General features: G+C 50.8%; 2 protein-coding genes across 17 annotated transcripts in view; both read right to left on the bottom strand.

The window, feature by feature from the left end:
• LOC100656652 (protocadherin gamma-C5) overlaps positions 1–15,319 on the bottom strand; it is a 165,450-nt gene that overhangs the window by 17,953 nt on the left and 132,178 nt on the right. For 15 of the 16 annotated variants that reach the window (XM_023549918.2, XM_023549945.2, XM_023549925.2 and 12 more), the window contains one exon: positions 1,167–1,225. In XM_023549918.2, coding sequence (XP_023405686.2) covers positions 1,167–1,225 — 59 coding nt within the window. Of the gene's footprint in view, positions 1–1,166; positions 1,226–4,322; positions 6,803–15,319 lie in introns of those variants that run through there. The other variant, XM_064277330.1, reaches the window with a different exon arrangement.
• LOC135228764 (protocadherin gamma-C4) lies at positions 8,343–11,163 on the bottom strand. Its single transcript, XM_064277405.1, has one exon. It carries the CDS (start codon positions 10,946–10,948, stop codon positions 8,351–8,353), a length of 2,598 nt encoding a protein of 865 aa, XP_064133475.1. The 5' UTR covers positions 10,949–11,163; the 3' UTR covers positions 8,343–8,350.

The following is a 15,319-nucleotide window of genomic DNA, read 5'->3' as shown; positions in this document are numbered from 1 at the left end:
GACAGACGAAGAGAGGGACACAATAAAAGACAGGGAAAGAGAGTGGAGAGAATCAGAGAAAGAGATTCAGAGGTAGAAAAAGACAAGCACAGAGAGATATACAGAGAAAGAGGCACAAAGAAAAAAACAGAGAAGCTGAGAATACAGAGAAAAGCAGAAATACTGAGAGATGAAGAAATGAAGAGACTGGAGACAGAAGAACACAGGACACTGGGAAAAGCTGAAAGGAGAGACAGAAGAGATCAAAGACTGAGATAGAGAGGCAGAGAGAGAGAAAAGGAGAAACAGAGACCAAGACTAAGGAATAGTCACATTTATTCATTCATTCCACATTTATTGAGCACCTGAGCCATCCAGGCACAGTGCATGGCACAGATCAACACAAGCAGACACAAATGGTAGGGACCCAGATGCAGCAATAAAGACAGAAACTGAGATACAGACCAAGAGAAGGAGAGGGAGAGATGCAGACTGAGATAGAGACCAAGGAAGGACACAGGAAGGATGCAGAGATAAGAGAGTGGGAGAGACAAAAGGCCTGCAGGCAGGGAGGCCAGGACAAGTAGGGGCCCAAGGGCAGCCTGGAGGAGGGGCAGGAGGAGAGAGACCTGGCCTTTGCCTTCCAAGGGCAGCTCTCCCTCCTCAGCCCCACCACCAGCTTTGCTGTCTCCTCCTTCCCCAAAGCTGACCTCCTTCCCCTCTGCCTCAGCTTTTGCTTTCAGGTTCTGGAGGAGGCTGGCTGCTTAACAGCTCCCTCCTGCTCCTCCTCCTGTCTGAGTTTCTCTGCCTGAATCCCAAGTTAGGATGGAGCCTACCCAGCCCAGAGGAGGGGGGCACGGGCAGTTAAGGGGTATAAAAGAACCTCTTCTCCAGCAAGAGACCAGCTTAGGACCATCCTTTCATCCCACTGAGCCCCCAGTAGATATGAAAAGGTGTGTGTAGGGTGAGAGGGGGTGAGTGTGTAAATTGAGCTTCCAAAACAGGGTAGGCGCCTCTTCCTTTTGGGGTCTGTGTACCAGCCCCAAATACACTGAAAACCCCCTGAAATCTCAAACTGAGAGAAGAAGCCATTTGTAGCAAATGCCGAGCCCTCCCCCATCTCCTCCCACGTCATCACAGAGAAAATGCCGCAGAAAAGAGGGTGGGCTGGAGAGTCAGTCACCTACCCGCTGGTGCCGGGTCTCTGGGCCTGAGAGAAACGCCAGTCCGTGTTGGGCGGGGCTTGCTGTGGAGAAAACAGAGGGAAAGGGCCTGAATACTCATGAAGAGTCAGAATGTCGCCTGAGCCCCTGGGGATAGGCCCGGAGGGAAGGAGGGAGTGGGCACAGAGAAGCTGCAGGAGGAGGAAGAAAACGGGATGGGGGAGGGGTTGACGCATCCGTAAAGACAGTATACACCCCAGGTCTCAGATGCCTGAGGTGGGGGGGCACGACGACAAAGGGATAAAATAGCATTTCATCTGACCACAGTGAGCAACCCCAGACTAACAGTCCCTTCCTCCCTGCCCCCAGAATCAGAACATCTGAGCACAGATTCAAGGAGTGAAAACTGGCTTCTGTGGGACCAGGGGAGGCGTGCAGAGAAAGCCCCCAAAAGTGACAGAGGAGATTTTTAAATAAGAACCCCACCAGCCCTAGAATGAATTTATTGAGCCCCTCAGCTGGAAACAAAGCATCCTCTGGCAGCAAGATGGCTGCTGCTCTGGGTAACCCTTTTGGTGCCAGGTTCTGCAGTAAAATATTCAGAGGGATACCTCCTCCAGGCCCTTGACCCTCAAGGATCCCTTCCCACAGCTAAATACATTATTAATTTAGGAGTCATGCCAGACTGGGTCTTTGCAGGGCATCCAAGCCCCAGGACACCTCTCACCCACAGAGCTCCTTGCTGGACAATGGCTTTTGACTGAGGAGAGAACAAGGCTGCTCTGTCTGGGACACAGAAGACTGTTGGGATAGAGCCCAACAGGGATCAAGCTCCCACAGCCTCCAGGCAGAGCCAGCTCAGTCTCCAGGGCTCCCATGGGGCTGATCTGGAGCCATATCCCACCAGGCTGAAGGTGTGAGGCTCTGCAGCCAGCCACTTCACTGCCTGCCGAGTCTCTGTCTTTCCAGAGGGTGTGTTCTCCCATCACACACTCTCACGGAGCACCCCTAGAGTCATCTCCTCACTGGTTCTGGTGTATTCTGGTAATTAATTCTCACACTCACTTCCAGGAGCAGAGGAAGTGTGAGCCTCTCCGATTACACTGGGGAGAAGGAAGACTCAGGGCTGCCAAATGACTCACTCTAAGGTCACAGGTGGCAGCAGTGGGAGCAGACCCCAGACATCCAGCAACCCAAGTGCAGCAGGCATCACTGCCACCACTTAGGGGCTGCTGTGGGATGACCAGCCCTCAGCCACTGTATTCTTAGACACAGCCAAATCTACATGGAAATGCAGGGATCATGATAGATTGGAGGAGAGGAGCTGGACAAAACTCACAATCTCTATAAGGACGTGGGTCCAAATTTATTCAGTGAGGGTGAGGGCTGCTTTAAGAAGACTGAGCCTCAGGCCTTTCTCCACATGTATAACCCTAAATGAGAAAGAACCCCACCCTTGCCCCATCTAAGCAGACAAAAACCTGTCCCTCCTGTCCTCCAGTTTTACAAGTTTCAAGTGCCCAGAGATTGAGTGCATACATTCTGAAGTTAGACCTGGGTTAGGCTCTTTCTCATTCGCTTTGTAAACTTGAGCAACTCACTTGACATCTGTGAAACTCAGTTATAAGATGAGGCTACTAATACCTATCCAAAAACATTGTTGGGAAGAGCAAATAAGATGCCATGGCTCTCAAAGGAGGTGTGTAGTGAGGCTCTCAACCAGCTATCTAAATCACCTGGGAGTGCTTTTTTCAAAATGTAATTCTGATTCAGTAGTGTAAGGGTAGGGCATAGACATATATGATGAGTGAAAGCTCCTAGGGTTGTGAAAACTTGTGCTTTTTACTATTATATTTTCCCCACATATGAGGGCACCCTGGCATCTGGCAGAGGCTGTGGCTCTCCATTTGCCAGAGGAAAGGCTTGCCGGAATCTCAGATACTTTGGTTACCCGCAAAACCCTGACCTTACATCGCTTGGCACGCTGTGGTCACGACGGAGCCAAAAGCCTATCTCTGCGCGTCCAGAGCCCGGGTACCCCAGGGTCTCACTTCCCGCCCAAGAAAGGCGGCCGCTGGTGCCATTAGGGTCCCAGTGCTTCCTGCCCTATATAGAGGCCTGCCCACCTGTCCCAGGTTGGGCTGTGGTGCCCTGCGGGCCGCAGGGTAGCTTGGCTCGCCCAAGGCTTCTAGGCTGGAGAAGCAGCCACCCTCCTTTAAGGAGCCCCAGGCCCAGCGGGGTCGGAGGGCCCGCGGGTCATAGAGTCCCGCCCGTCCGGCGCCTAGAGCGCCCACAGTCGTTCCCGCGCTCCAGGCGCCACAGGCCAGCCCTGAGGTAACGGGGTCCTGCCGGGGGACAGGGGGTGGTGGGGCCAGGAGGCCCGAGTCCTCGCCGGGACTTGGGCGGCCGTGACCTGGGATCATCACCGCGGTGAGTACCTGAGGCCGGCAGCGGGGTGGGACCGGGACAGCCCGTGTGAAGCTGGCAGTGAGCGGCTGGCAGTAAAAGCTGGTGGGCGTGTAAGCAATGTGCGAGGGGTGTGTGTGTGTGACTAGGTTTGAGTGCGAGGTGTGTACCTGAGGTGCGCGAGCCAGTCCGCCGGTGTGGCCCGTGGGTGTGGTCTGCAGGGAGGACAGTCGGGAGCCTTTGCGCGCGCACCTATGTCTTGTGTACAGATGCAACAGCTTTGACCGGGGAAGAGCTGAGGATAACAGTGAAGTCACAGTTCACTGTGGGAACTGTGGGTGTGGGGAGAAACGTAGGAGCAAACGTGAAGACCAGCAGAGCGCGCCGGCGCCTAGGAGCCTCTCCGCAAGTGCTGATCCGTGACCACCTTCCACCCCTGACGTCGGCACCCGCGGAAATCGCCAGAAATTCACCACAAGCTCTGGCTAGGTAGAGGCGGGTACAGCCCTGGCCTTTTGTGTGTGGGGACGGGATCAGCCCCCCTTCCCCTCCCCCACAATCACCACCACCGTGGGGCGCTCACAACCACATCCCGCCTCTGCCACTCCTCTGGTTCCGCGCAAATAGTTCGAATGGCCCTGCGAGTCGGGTGGAGTGCAGCCAGGCCAGGCCTGCTGGAGAGGTGTGGATGCAAGTTCAAAGTCCCGTATGTGGGTGGGCCGCTTCTCCAACGCCGCCCCCAGGGGTCGCCCCGGGTGGCGCTGAGCCCCTCACCTGGCTCCGCTCCAGCAGAGTATTAGAGCGGGACCGGAAGGCGTCAGGCTCCAGGGCCAGAGCCGAGGGCTGCTGGACGCTAAGGGGCCTTAGAAAGGTGAAGTCACTGCCGTCCGAGGCTGGCGAAAAGCACGTCCTGTAGCAATGGCTCTGCGAGTCTGTGGGCCGCAGCGTTACCTCCATGTACTTGAGCGTGCCATCTGAGCTCACCTGCAGGTTGGGGCTGGACTGCTTATAGAAGTCCCGGGAGGGTGATTCCTGGCGCCTGCAGCACTGCCCCCCACCCGTGTCCCCGTCTGCGTGCCCGCGAAGGCACTTAGCTGTCAGAAAGGTGAAGGTGACTAAGGATAAGAGACTGATGGCTGCTAGGGCCACAATGAGGTAAAGGGTAAGGTCTGAACGCTCAGGCGGGTGTGTGAGGAAGTCACTGGACTTGGGCGTTTCCTCAGGGTCTTCATCCTCCAGAGCCAGCAGCACTGTGGCTGTAGAGGAAAGCGAAGGGTCACCATTGTCCCTTACCAGGACCACCACCCGCTGGGTGTCAGAGTCATCCTCCAGTAAGGCCCGGGCTGTGCGCACCTCACCAGTATGTTTAGACACGAGGAACAGCCCCGGGGCTGTGGACTGTGGCAACAGTGAATAGAAGAGCCATGCATTGTGGCCTGCGTCAGCATCCACGGCTGTCACCTTGGTGACCAAAGAGCCAGGAGGGGCAGAGCGAGGAAGGCGCTGGGGAGCTGAGAGTTCCAGACCAGGCCGGGGATGCAGCACAGCTGGGGCGTTATCATTCTGGTCCAGAACAAACACATGCAGAGATGCATTGGCATGCAATGGGGGAGAACCAGAGTCTCGAACTCCCACCACAATCGGTAGCATCTGCAGCAACTCGTAGTCAAAAGTACGCTGGGCAAAAACCCGCCCATCCTCAGGGTTGACATACACAAAGGAGGAGGCTGGGGCTCCCTGAATCTGACTCCCTATGATGGAGTAGGTAAGGCGGGCATTATCCCCAGTGTCTGGGTCCAAGGCGGACACCGTGCAGAGGAAGGAGCCTGGAGGCCGGTTTTCTGGGATGTAAGCAGTGTAGAGCTGCTGGGTGAAGTGAGGTGCATTGTCATTAACGTCTGAAATGTTGAGCCTGATGATAAGATGCGTGTGCAGGGGAGGTGAGCCAGCATCACTGGCCTGCAGCTCAATGATATAATGTGATGTGGTCTCTCGGTCCAAAGGCTGGCTGGTTAGCAGTGAGTAGTGGTTCTCAGAAGGCTTAATTTGAAATGGCAGGTCCGGAGAGACATCAAGGCTCACTTCACCATTGCTACCTGAGTCTCGGTCCCTCACATTAAACAATCCCACTACTGTGCCAACTGATGTGCTCTCCAGGACAGGGTTGACCAAGGAGGCCAGTAGCACCTCTGGGGCGTTGTCATTGGCATCCCCCACATCCACTTGAATCACACAGTGGCCCTCCATGGCTGGCTGTCCCTGGTCACGCGCTCTTGCATGAATTTCATAGAAACTTGATTCCTCAAAGTCTATGGGACCCAACACATGGATTGCTCCACTGCTAGGGTCTAGGCCAAAGAGATTCCGCACTGCCTCCGATGTGTGATCCGCAAAAGAATAGCCTAGTTGACCATTGGTGCCCTCATCTGGATCAGTGGCATTGAGGCGGAGCAGCAGTGTGCCTACGGGTGCATTCTCTGGGAGTCCCACACGCAGAACAGAGGACTGGAAGGTTGGAGCATTGTCATTGACGTCCAGCACAATGACAGAGATAAGGGTGGTCCCTGAGCGGGCCGGAGTGCCCCCATCCACAGCAGTGAGCACCAGCTGATGTCTTGCCTGGGTTTCACGGTCTAGCTGCTGCTCTAGCACCAGCTCTGGGAATAGTTTCCCATCTTTTAGGGTCTTCACGTTCAGAGAGAAGTGGCTGCTGGGGCTTAGAGTATAGAAGCTCACAGTATTGGTGCCCACATCCGGATCCTGGGCACTGTCCAGTGGGAATCGAGTCCCAGGTGCAGCCGATTCGGAGATGCGTATCTCTCGCTCTGGGGCAGCAAAGCTAGGAGAGTTGTCATTGAGATCCAGGATCTCTACCTCTACACGGATTAGTTCCAGGGGGTGTTCAGTCACCACCTGCACTGGCAGCAGGCAGCTGGTGCTGGCTCCACACAGGCTCTCACGGTCAATCTTTTGATTCACTGCCAGAGCACCACTCACCAAGCTCAGGGAAAAATAGCGCTCGTTCTCCTCAGAGCCCAACCGCAGTCGGCGGTTCAACAGATCTGTCACCTTTAAGCCCAGATCCTGAGCAACATTCCCCACCAGCGTCCCCGGCTCAGACTCTTCCACCACTGAATAACGAAGCTGCCCGGACACCCAGCCCCAGCAGCACAAGGACAACATGCACAGCACTTGCCATTTCCCAGGGAGCTGTGGGGGTGTCTTGGGCCCCATGACCCAGAAGTCCCTTTCTGGAGAGTTACTCTGGGCTGTCCTGTCTCCAAGGTAGACCCAGGGCTCGTAATTCAGCAGCTGAAATCTCTTATGTCTCCTTCCAGCCTCTTAAAAACTGCTCCGAGGTTTGCCTGCCTGCAGCAGCTCTTCTTAGTCACCAAATGGCGGGGGTGGGTGGGGAGGGAGGGGAATTGAATCTGAGCTGGGGAGCTGGGGGAGGAGAGGCGGGCAGGAAGAGCAGATCCCCCACCTCGGCTCTGAGTCTGATTGGCCAAAAAGTCTGTCTGCTCTCAACCAATTACGAAAGTCTCCTCAGTCCTGGAAAGCTTAGGAACTAACAAGCATTGCAAGTCTGTGTCACAGAGGCCTCCTACCTCCCCACTCATTTCGTGCTGCAGGTTGATTCAGCCCCCTTGGCAGCAAAGTTTGACAGCTCAGATGGTGCTCAACAGGGAAGACAAAGTGGTACAAAACTCCTCAGTGTTCTGCCCCAGCAACTTCCTGCATGACTTCAGAAGCTTCCACTACTGTGCTTGAACCAACAATGAAATGTGTCCTTCTGGGAGAAGCAAAACCCAAGTGTTCTCCCTCCCTCCCCCATCTTGCCCAACACTGCTAGGGTGAGAGAAAAGATTTGTTAGGACCCTGAAAAGTCTTGTTCTAACTCCAGCAATACTTTGAGGAAAATCTCAATGTCAGCTTTTCTGAGATCCTGGACATGTGCTGTGGAATGGGCGTCACAACTCGCAGGTAAGGGGAACATTTCTGGGGCTGATCCCGGTCACCCAGGAAGGTGGCTAGAGGGTAAGCATGGCCTCTGGGCTTTATGGTTTCACCAATTCAGGAGAATTCTACTTAACAACCTGCAGAGTGGCTGTCTCTATGAATTTCTCAGTCTCAATCAGTTTTCTGAAATTAAGTGATTTCACTTATTGTTTTGTTTCCAAAGAGGTAATTCCCACCCATCCCAAATTGACTTCATCATCCCAGGAGGGACTTGACTGGGAGCCTTGAAGACCTGGACCAAAAGATCTCTGCTACCACTTTGATCAATGCCTTTCTACTCCTTTGACTCTCTTTGCTTTGTGTTCTCTGCTGTGTTTCAAGCAGAGTTCCCTTCATAGTCGGTTAGGGAGTCGATTCCAATTCAGCAATGCTACAGGACAGAACTGCCCCATAGGGTTTCCAAGGAGAGGCTGGTGGGTTAGAACTGCTGACCTTTTGGTTAGTAGCCTGATCTCTTAACCATTGCACCGCCAGGGCTCCAGATAAATCTTAGTTCCCCTCAATCCATTGGGAAATGGCAACCTGAAGTCAAAATACTCCAGAACCTGTCCCCTCATTCATATGAAAAGCAAAGAAAGCAGCCATTTTGGTTTAGGTGATAGCCTGGTGCAGCACAGCCTTGTGCATGATAGCCTTCTATGTGCCCATGTGCTAGCAGCATGCTTCCACGATAGCCTGGCTCTTTAGTCACCAATTACTTTCACTTCTCACTCTCAAATATAGCCATAACCCACCCAGAGTGCTAATCTGCGACAACTCCCTGGTTAATTCACAAAACACTTCTAAAGCACAGTATCTACCACATAGTTACCACTCACAAAAATGGTGACATCACTATGGGCTCTTACAGAGAGGCCAGTACTCTCTGGGACAGAGCCCAGCCATGTGCCTCCACCAGAACAACCCTCAGGCATTGGCCGAGCCTGCAAAGGTCTCACCTCTAGCCCATAGAGAAGATCAGAGGGTGGGCAGCTTGGGCGGACAGGCTCCCCTGCCATAGGTGCACTGGGTGACTTCACCATCATGAAGCTATCGCTCCGAGTGGGTGCAGAAGCCAAGGGTGTACAGCCATGAGAGTGGCCGCCCACATCAACAAACTTGATAGGATCATCTGACCCTAGCTGGATTCGGAGGATCCCATTGGAAGGAGGAAGCCCCTCCCTCCTTCGAGATCGGGTGAGACAGGCACAAGTGCCAGCAGGAAAGCAAGTCACTCCGCATGCAGCCCCACGAAGACACTTAGAGAGTAGTGCTACGAAGGAGCCAAAGGAGACAAAGCAAATTGCCACAAGGGACACAGCCAAGTAGAGGGTCAGGCGGGATTCTCCTTCCCTTGGAGCTGAAGATTCTCGAAGATCAGGGACAACCGGATGAGTGTCTTCCTCCAGGGACACTAGCAGAGTAACAGAGGTAGAGAGTGGTGGGTTACCACTATCCTTCACCACAATGACCAGCTTCTGTGGTGGGAGATCAGCTGGGATGGGAACGGCTGTCCGCACCTCCCCGGCATAGCGAGAGACTGCAAACAGGCTGGGATCTGGGGCCTCCAGGAGCTGATAGGAAACCCAAGCATTGTAACCTGAATCCAAGTCCACAGCAGTCACCTTTGTGACTAGGTGGCCAGCACCAACAGATGGAGGCAGTGCTTGGGGACATAATGAACCAGGCCGGGCCCGAGGACGGAGCACAGCTGGGGCATTGTCATTGAGGTCCAGCACGAATAGGCGAACTGTCACAGTGCTGCTAAGGGGTGGGTTGCCTCGGTCCCGGGCTTGTACCTCGAACTGCAGTGTCTGTGTTTGCTCATAGTCAAAGGATCGAGTAGCATGAACAGCTCCTGTTTGGGGGTTCAGAGAGATGAAGGAGGAAGCTGACACATCTCGGTTTCTGGGCTCTAGGAGAGAGTAGGAGATAAGTGCATTCAAGCCAGAGTCTGGGTCAGAAGCTGCAAGGGAGCAAAGCAGGTCCCCCGGGCGATTGTTCTCAGGAACAAATACCTCATGTGACCTTTGGAAGAAAGAGGGTGGGTTATCATTCACATCTGAAATATTGAGGAAAATAGTCCTGTGGGTACTCAGAGGAGGGTTCCCAGCATCAGAAGCAGTGACCATGATGTCATAGCTGGATTTAGCCTCGCGGTCCAAGGTTCCAGCAGTCACCAGAGAGAACTGGTTTCGGAAGGCAGACTTGAGGGCAAATGGCAAGTAGTCAGGAATGCGGAGGCTAACATCTCCATTTGACCCTGAGTCAGGGTCCTGTACACTAATGAGTGCCACCACGGTGCCAGGTTCTGCATTCTCGGGGAGAGTCCCAAGCTCTGAGGTCACTGTGATGTGGGGGGCGTTGTCATTTACATCCAGGAGATCCACCCGAAGGCTGCAGTGTTGCTCCATGGCCGGTGAACCCCCATCACGAGCCCGCACATCAAATTCGTAGTAATTCTCGCTCTCAAAATCGAGAGGTCCCTGAAGGGTAAGCTTTCCAGTAGTGGGGTGCAGGCTGAAGAGGCTTCTCACACGATCGGGGGTGTGACCACTGAAAGAAAAGGTGACGTTACCGCTGGGACCCAGGTCCGGGTCAGAGGCATTGAGCTGGATGAGCACTGTGCCGGCTGGAGCGCTCTCCAAGACGCTAATCCTGTAGCTGGATTGCTGGAAGGCCGGGGCGTTGTCGTTCACGTCCAGCACTGATACCCGGAGCTCCGCTGTGCCGGACCTAGGAGGGTTCCCTCCATCCACAGCAGTCAGCACCAGGCGGTAGTCCGATTGCTTCTCCCGATCCAAAGGCTTCTCCAGGAGCAGTTCTGGGACTAGGCTGCCGTCGCTGCGCTTCTTGACATCCAGTGCGAAGTGTTCATTGGAGCTCAGCCTATAGCTGCTGATGGAGTTGCTTCCCACATCTGCATCCTGTGCCTTTTCCAAGGGGAAACGCTGCCCTGGAGGGGCTGCCTCCCCAATTTCCAAGTCCAGCTGCTGCCGAGGAAATCGGGGGGCGTGATCATTCACATCTACGATTTCTACCTCCGCTCGGTACATCTCCAAAGGCCCTTCGGTTACAAACTCCAGAGGCACGATGCAGCTGGCACTAAGCCCACACAGTGCCTCTCGATCGATTGGATTCTTGATGAGCAGGGCTCCGCTGTCCAAATCCACACGGAAGTGTCTTTGGTTCACCTCTCCAGCGACCTGCAGCCTGCGAGCTGACAGACTCTCTGTATCCAGCAGGAAATCTTGGGCGACATTCCCTACAAAAGTCCCTTCCTGTGACTCCTCTGGGACTGGGTAGCGGATCTGCCCACAAACATAACCCAGGTGGCAAAAGAGGAACAAAAGGGTAGCTGCCCGCCAGATTTCTACCCAGCTTCTCACCTTGCGGAACATTGCTGCCGCCTGCTAGCTGTCTACCTGGTGCTGGCAAGCCGAAGAAGCCGACCCGCCCCAAACGGCCACAGCAGCTGGAGACACGACTCCCTTTCCCCGCGCCAGCTTTGGCGCGGCTCGCCCGGCGCGGCAAGGGTTACGCGCCGTTTTTTGCTGGTGGCGGGGTAGATTTGTCTGCCTTTCACCACCCGATTGGCAGACAGCGGTTCCTGGGCTCAGCCAATAGGCTGAGCAGAGAACGTCCCAATAGCAGCAGGGTTAATGCGTCGTCTCAGCATTGGGGAGCGGGGGGGGGGGGGGGGGGGGGGGGCGGGGTAGAGAAAATCCTGTCTTTTCTCCTTCCTCCCGCTCAACATTATTTCTTTCCACGGGTTATTTCCTCTGTGGAGAAGCAGACAACATACATGTTGTGTTTTGTTTTGTTTTTTCCCTAACAGACCGACTTCCCCCGCCCCTTTTTGGCTGGGAAAACGCGGCAGCTGAGCCCTAGCAACCTACAGCCTAGAAAGCCAGTAGCCATTTGAGATTGGTCACTTTATTCAAGCCAGCGTTGTCATCAACCAATATCCTAAATGAGTAGCTTCTGTTTCAGTCTGACTATACTAGAGCAACAGCTAATTAGAAGCTCTGCCATATACTCAAAACAGCCTCTCTGCAGCACATTCAGAGACACGTCCCTCTCTTTGCAGAAAAGGTTTACACATTAATGTAGTCAATTCCATTTATGCAGTGCACGTTTTCATCATAACAGGAGGCACAGTGGAAACCAAACCTCTCTTATTGAGAGGCTTGCTAGTGATACATTAAAATGCCATTCATTGATTTCAAAGACAGTATAGAAGGGGAAGAAGTGGGGTAGAGGAAGCCAAAAGAGGAAGACGTTGCAAACAGTAAAGAATCTGTGGGTCTGGAAGGCACTGAAGATTGGCTGTCCTTACCTGGCAGAACGCTAATGTTCAAAGATTTAACAGCTTCTTTGAATGATTGGGGTCAGCTACCAACAGCATTGTGCCTACAAATCCCCTTTATTTGACACCACAGCACTTGATATGTTGTTGATTACCAACAGAGACCTTTTTAAAAGAGTAAGCTTTTCACTTAGCCCCAGGGGGCCTCTTGGAAACGGAGCCTCGATCTTACCCCACCCCCACCCCCACCCGGCTTCAGATCCTTCCAGGAGCCTGGCTACTACCCTGCACAAGCACAGAAACACAGTTCATTTCACACTGTAGGTACCTGCAAGTTGTAATATGAGTGGCAAACGCGCCAGAGCACAGAAAAAAAGAGAAAAATCCAGCCTGATCTGGATGTGAGATTTCTGAACTCATCCAAATCCTCCTCTAGGTTACCACTGACTGTCAAAACCAGTGGCAAAAGCTGGGGTTCTTATCCTCCCCAGACTTCTCCAAACCCTTGATCCTCAGGAACATCCTTTTGCTATGGTGAGGCCAGCAACCCACACTCTGGTCTTGAAGGGGCAGATCCGGCTTTACAAACAAAACAAAACCCTACATCCATGGAAATGACGGAGGTATAAATCGGCCTGACTGACCAGGTTGTTATGCCAGGATCCGCTGTCTCAGTGAATGGCACCATCATCCACCCAGCTGCCTTAGTCCAAATCCTGGGGTCATCCTTGACTCATTCTTCTCCCTCACTGTATCATGTCAATCAACAAGTCCCGCTGATTTCACTGTAGTCATCTCCCTCCATTCACACTGCCACAGTGCTTGTTCAAGCATTTATCAACCTTCTCCTCAAACATTACAATAACCTTCTAGCTGCTCTCTTTGCCTCCAGTCCCAATATCCCCAATTCATTTCACTTAATGGCTGCCAGAGTAATCTCTCTAACACATACATACACACACACAAAACTGATGACAGCATATTTGTATCAGTTCGAAATTCTGCAGCGACTGTACAGAATAAAATAAAAACTCCTTAGCATGACCTAAAGGTTATTCAGGATCCAACTTCTGCCCCCTTGCTTCACCTCAACTCCTGCAAAGTCATACCCACTTTAAGGTTCAGCAACAATGAAATACCATGCTTCCACCACATGGAATTTCCTGCAATGTCCTCTTTCTGCCTCATTTCCCCCTTTACTATTAGACAAACTGCTACTCAACTTTTAGTGCAGAGTGCAAGCATCATCACCTCTGTAAAGTCTTCCCTGATTTCCTTAGTCAACTTACGTGTTTCATCTTCTTTATTTCCTTTGCTTTTTGTATATGCAGACCTCTGTTATCATTGCTTTTTTGCATGTCTGTCTCCCATGGTACGCTGTGTATCATGATGCCAGGGTTGGTGTCATTTCACCTTTTGTAAGTGCCTAGCACAGTGTCTGGCACATAAGGGTGCTCAATAAATGGTGAACTATTCATATTATCATGTATTAGTTCAACAAATATGTATTCAACACTTACTGTGTAAAGGCACTTTATATGCATTATGTTTCATTCTCTCAACAACTTTGTAAAGTTGGTATTACCTTTATTTTATAGATGTGGAAACTAGAGTTTGGAGAGGTTAAATGACTTGTCTGAAACCAAACAACTAGTATGAGCAGTATTAGTCCCCCCGTCTCTAGCCCAGCAATAAGTAAATAAAGTTTTCTATAACATCTTAAATGATTTTTCTACCGGTTTTCATTCCCATAACCATAAACTGACCCTCAACTGATGTCTTTAATATCCAAGGACTGGACCTCTTACAGGTCTCAATCCCTTATATTTGCAAGCTCACACCAAAACAAACAGGCAAACAGGCTATTATACTAGAATCAGACCATCATAAAGCCTTAATTCTATATATCCTAGACTTGATCTTTTTATGCCCTGTATGTGATTCTCCCATATCTAAATTTTTAAAACAGTTTTATTAAGATATAATTCACATACATTATAAATCTACCCATTTAAAGTATACAATTCAATGTTTTGTTTTTTAAGTGCATTCACAGAGTTGTACAGCCATCACCAAAAATCTAATTATAGAACATTCTCATCGCCCCCAAAAGAAGCTTCATACTCATCATACAGTTGCCCAGGTGCTGGTGGTTTAGGAAGTTTTTTCTTTTGAATGATTGAAATACCATTTTATGTCTTCCTTACAATGCTCTTCTAGAGGAATTCTGTTAACACTTTAAGGTTGGGAGATGCCATTACAGTGTTCTTTAAACTGGGCCTGGTTCAATAAAGCTGGCTCTTGGTTTTATGAACACCAGAATAACACTTAGCTTCATAAACATGATAATCAATAGATTGGCAGGTTCTAGGGCAGTGATTTTCACACTCTTCTACATGATGGAGTCATCTGGGGGATCTTCAAAAGTTACTGGTGCCTGGGTCCCACCCACAGAGATTGTGCTTTAATTGGTCTGGGGTGTGGTCTGGGCATCAGAATTTTTAAAAGATCCCTGGGTGATTCTAATGTACAACCAAGTTTGAGAACATTGTTCTAGGGACAATGACAGTTATTTTTCAGGCTGGCCAGCAGAGTAGCAACTGCATTCCTCTGGCTTTCATACTTGGTCATCTTTGGCTGTCTCCAGATTTGCTAATTTTCAACGTGTGTTTAAAAACTTGGGTGGACGAAGAACTAATAAAAATAATAGTAATAAGCTAATGTTTATTGAACACATATTCCATTTTTGCATATGAGAAACAGGCTTAGAAAGATTAAGTAACTTGGCCATGGACTTGGAGTTGAGAAGTGGTGGAGCCTCATTTGCCTAACTGCAGAATCCAGGGGTTATCCAAATAACACTTCGCATCAGCAGCAAAATGACAGGGGTTCTTTCACAATTGGAAGCATGCACAAGTTAATCTCCTAGGCAAAGGCCTTGCAGTCACCTGCACATCATCCTGAATGAATGAAAGCTTCACTTTTCTAAGGATGTGAATTTACCTGCTGCTCACATTATGTGTGTTCCTAGAGAAATAATGCTTGGAGGATAGGGAATAAATGACACTGGGGTACAAAAGGGCTTTCATTTTATACGTTATGTTCTTTTGGGTTGTTTGGATTTATTTTTGAAATAAATTATTGTATAATTAACAATGGCTATCTGAGTTTGGAGATTACAGGTAATTTTACTTTTTTTCTTTAGACTTTTCTGTATTTTCCAAATTTTTCTACAATGCACATGTATTATTGTTATCTCAGAAATGTTTTGTAAATAATATGCAAATAGTAGTGTGCTTGAAATAAAATTTAAAGGATGCCTAGAATTTATTTCCTTCATAGAAATTATCTGAGAATGAGGTACGGGATCTGTGTAGGTAAAGGAAAAATTAGAAGCAAAATATTAATCTTTAATGCAGATGTACCAATCATTTGAAAGATAGATGAATAAACTAGTTTATCT

This window comes from Loxodonta africana, chromosome 2 (genome assembly GCF_030014295.1).
Source record: "Loxodonta africana isolate mLoxAfr1 chromosome 2, mLoxAfr1.hap2, whole genome shotgun sequence".
NCBI classification, from domain to species: Eukaryota; Metazoa; Chordata; class Mammalia; order Proboscidea; family Elephantidae; genus Loxodonta; species Loxodonta africana.
The sequence above is the reverse complement of the archived record's forward strand: the minus strand, read 5'-3'. Positions and strand labels throughout refer to the sequence as shown.

Coding starts and splice junctions, on each gene's coding strand:
- LOC135228764 (XM_064277405.1), bottom strand. CDS start 10,948: ATGTTCCGCAAGGTGAGAAGCTGGGTAGAAATCTGGCGGGCAGCTACC.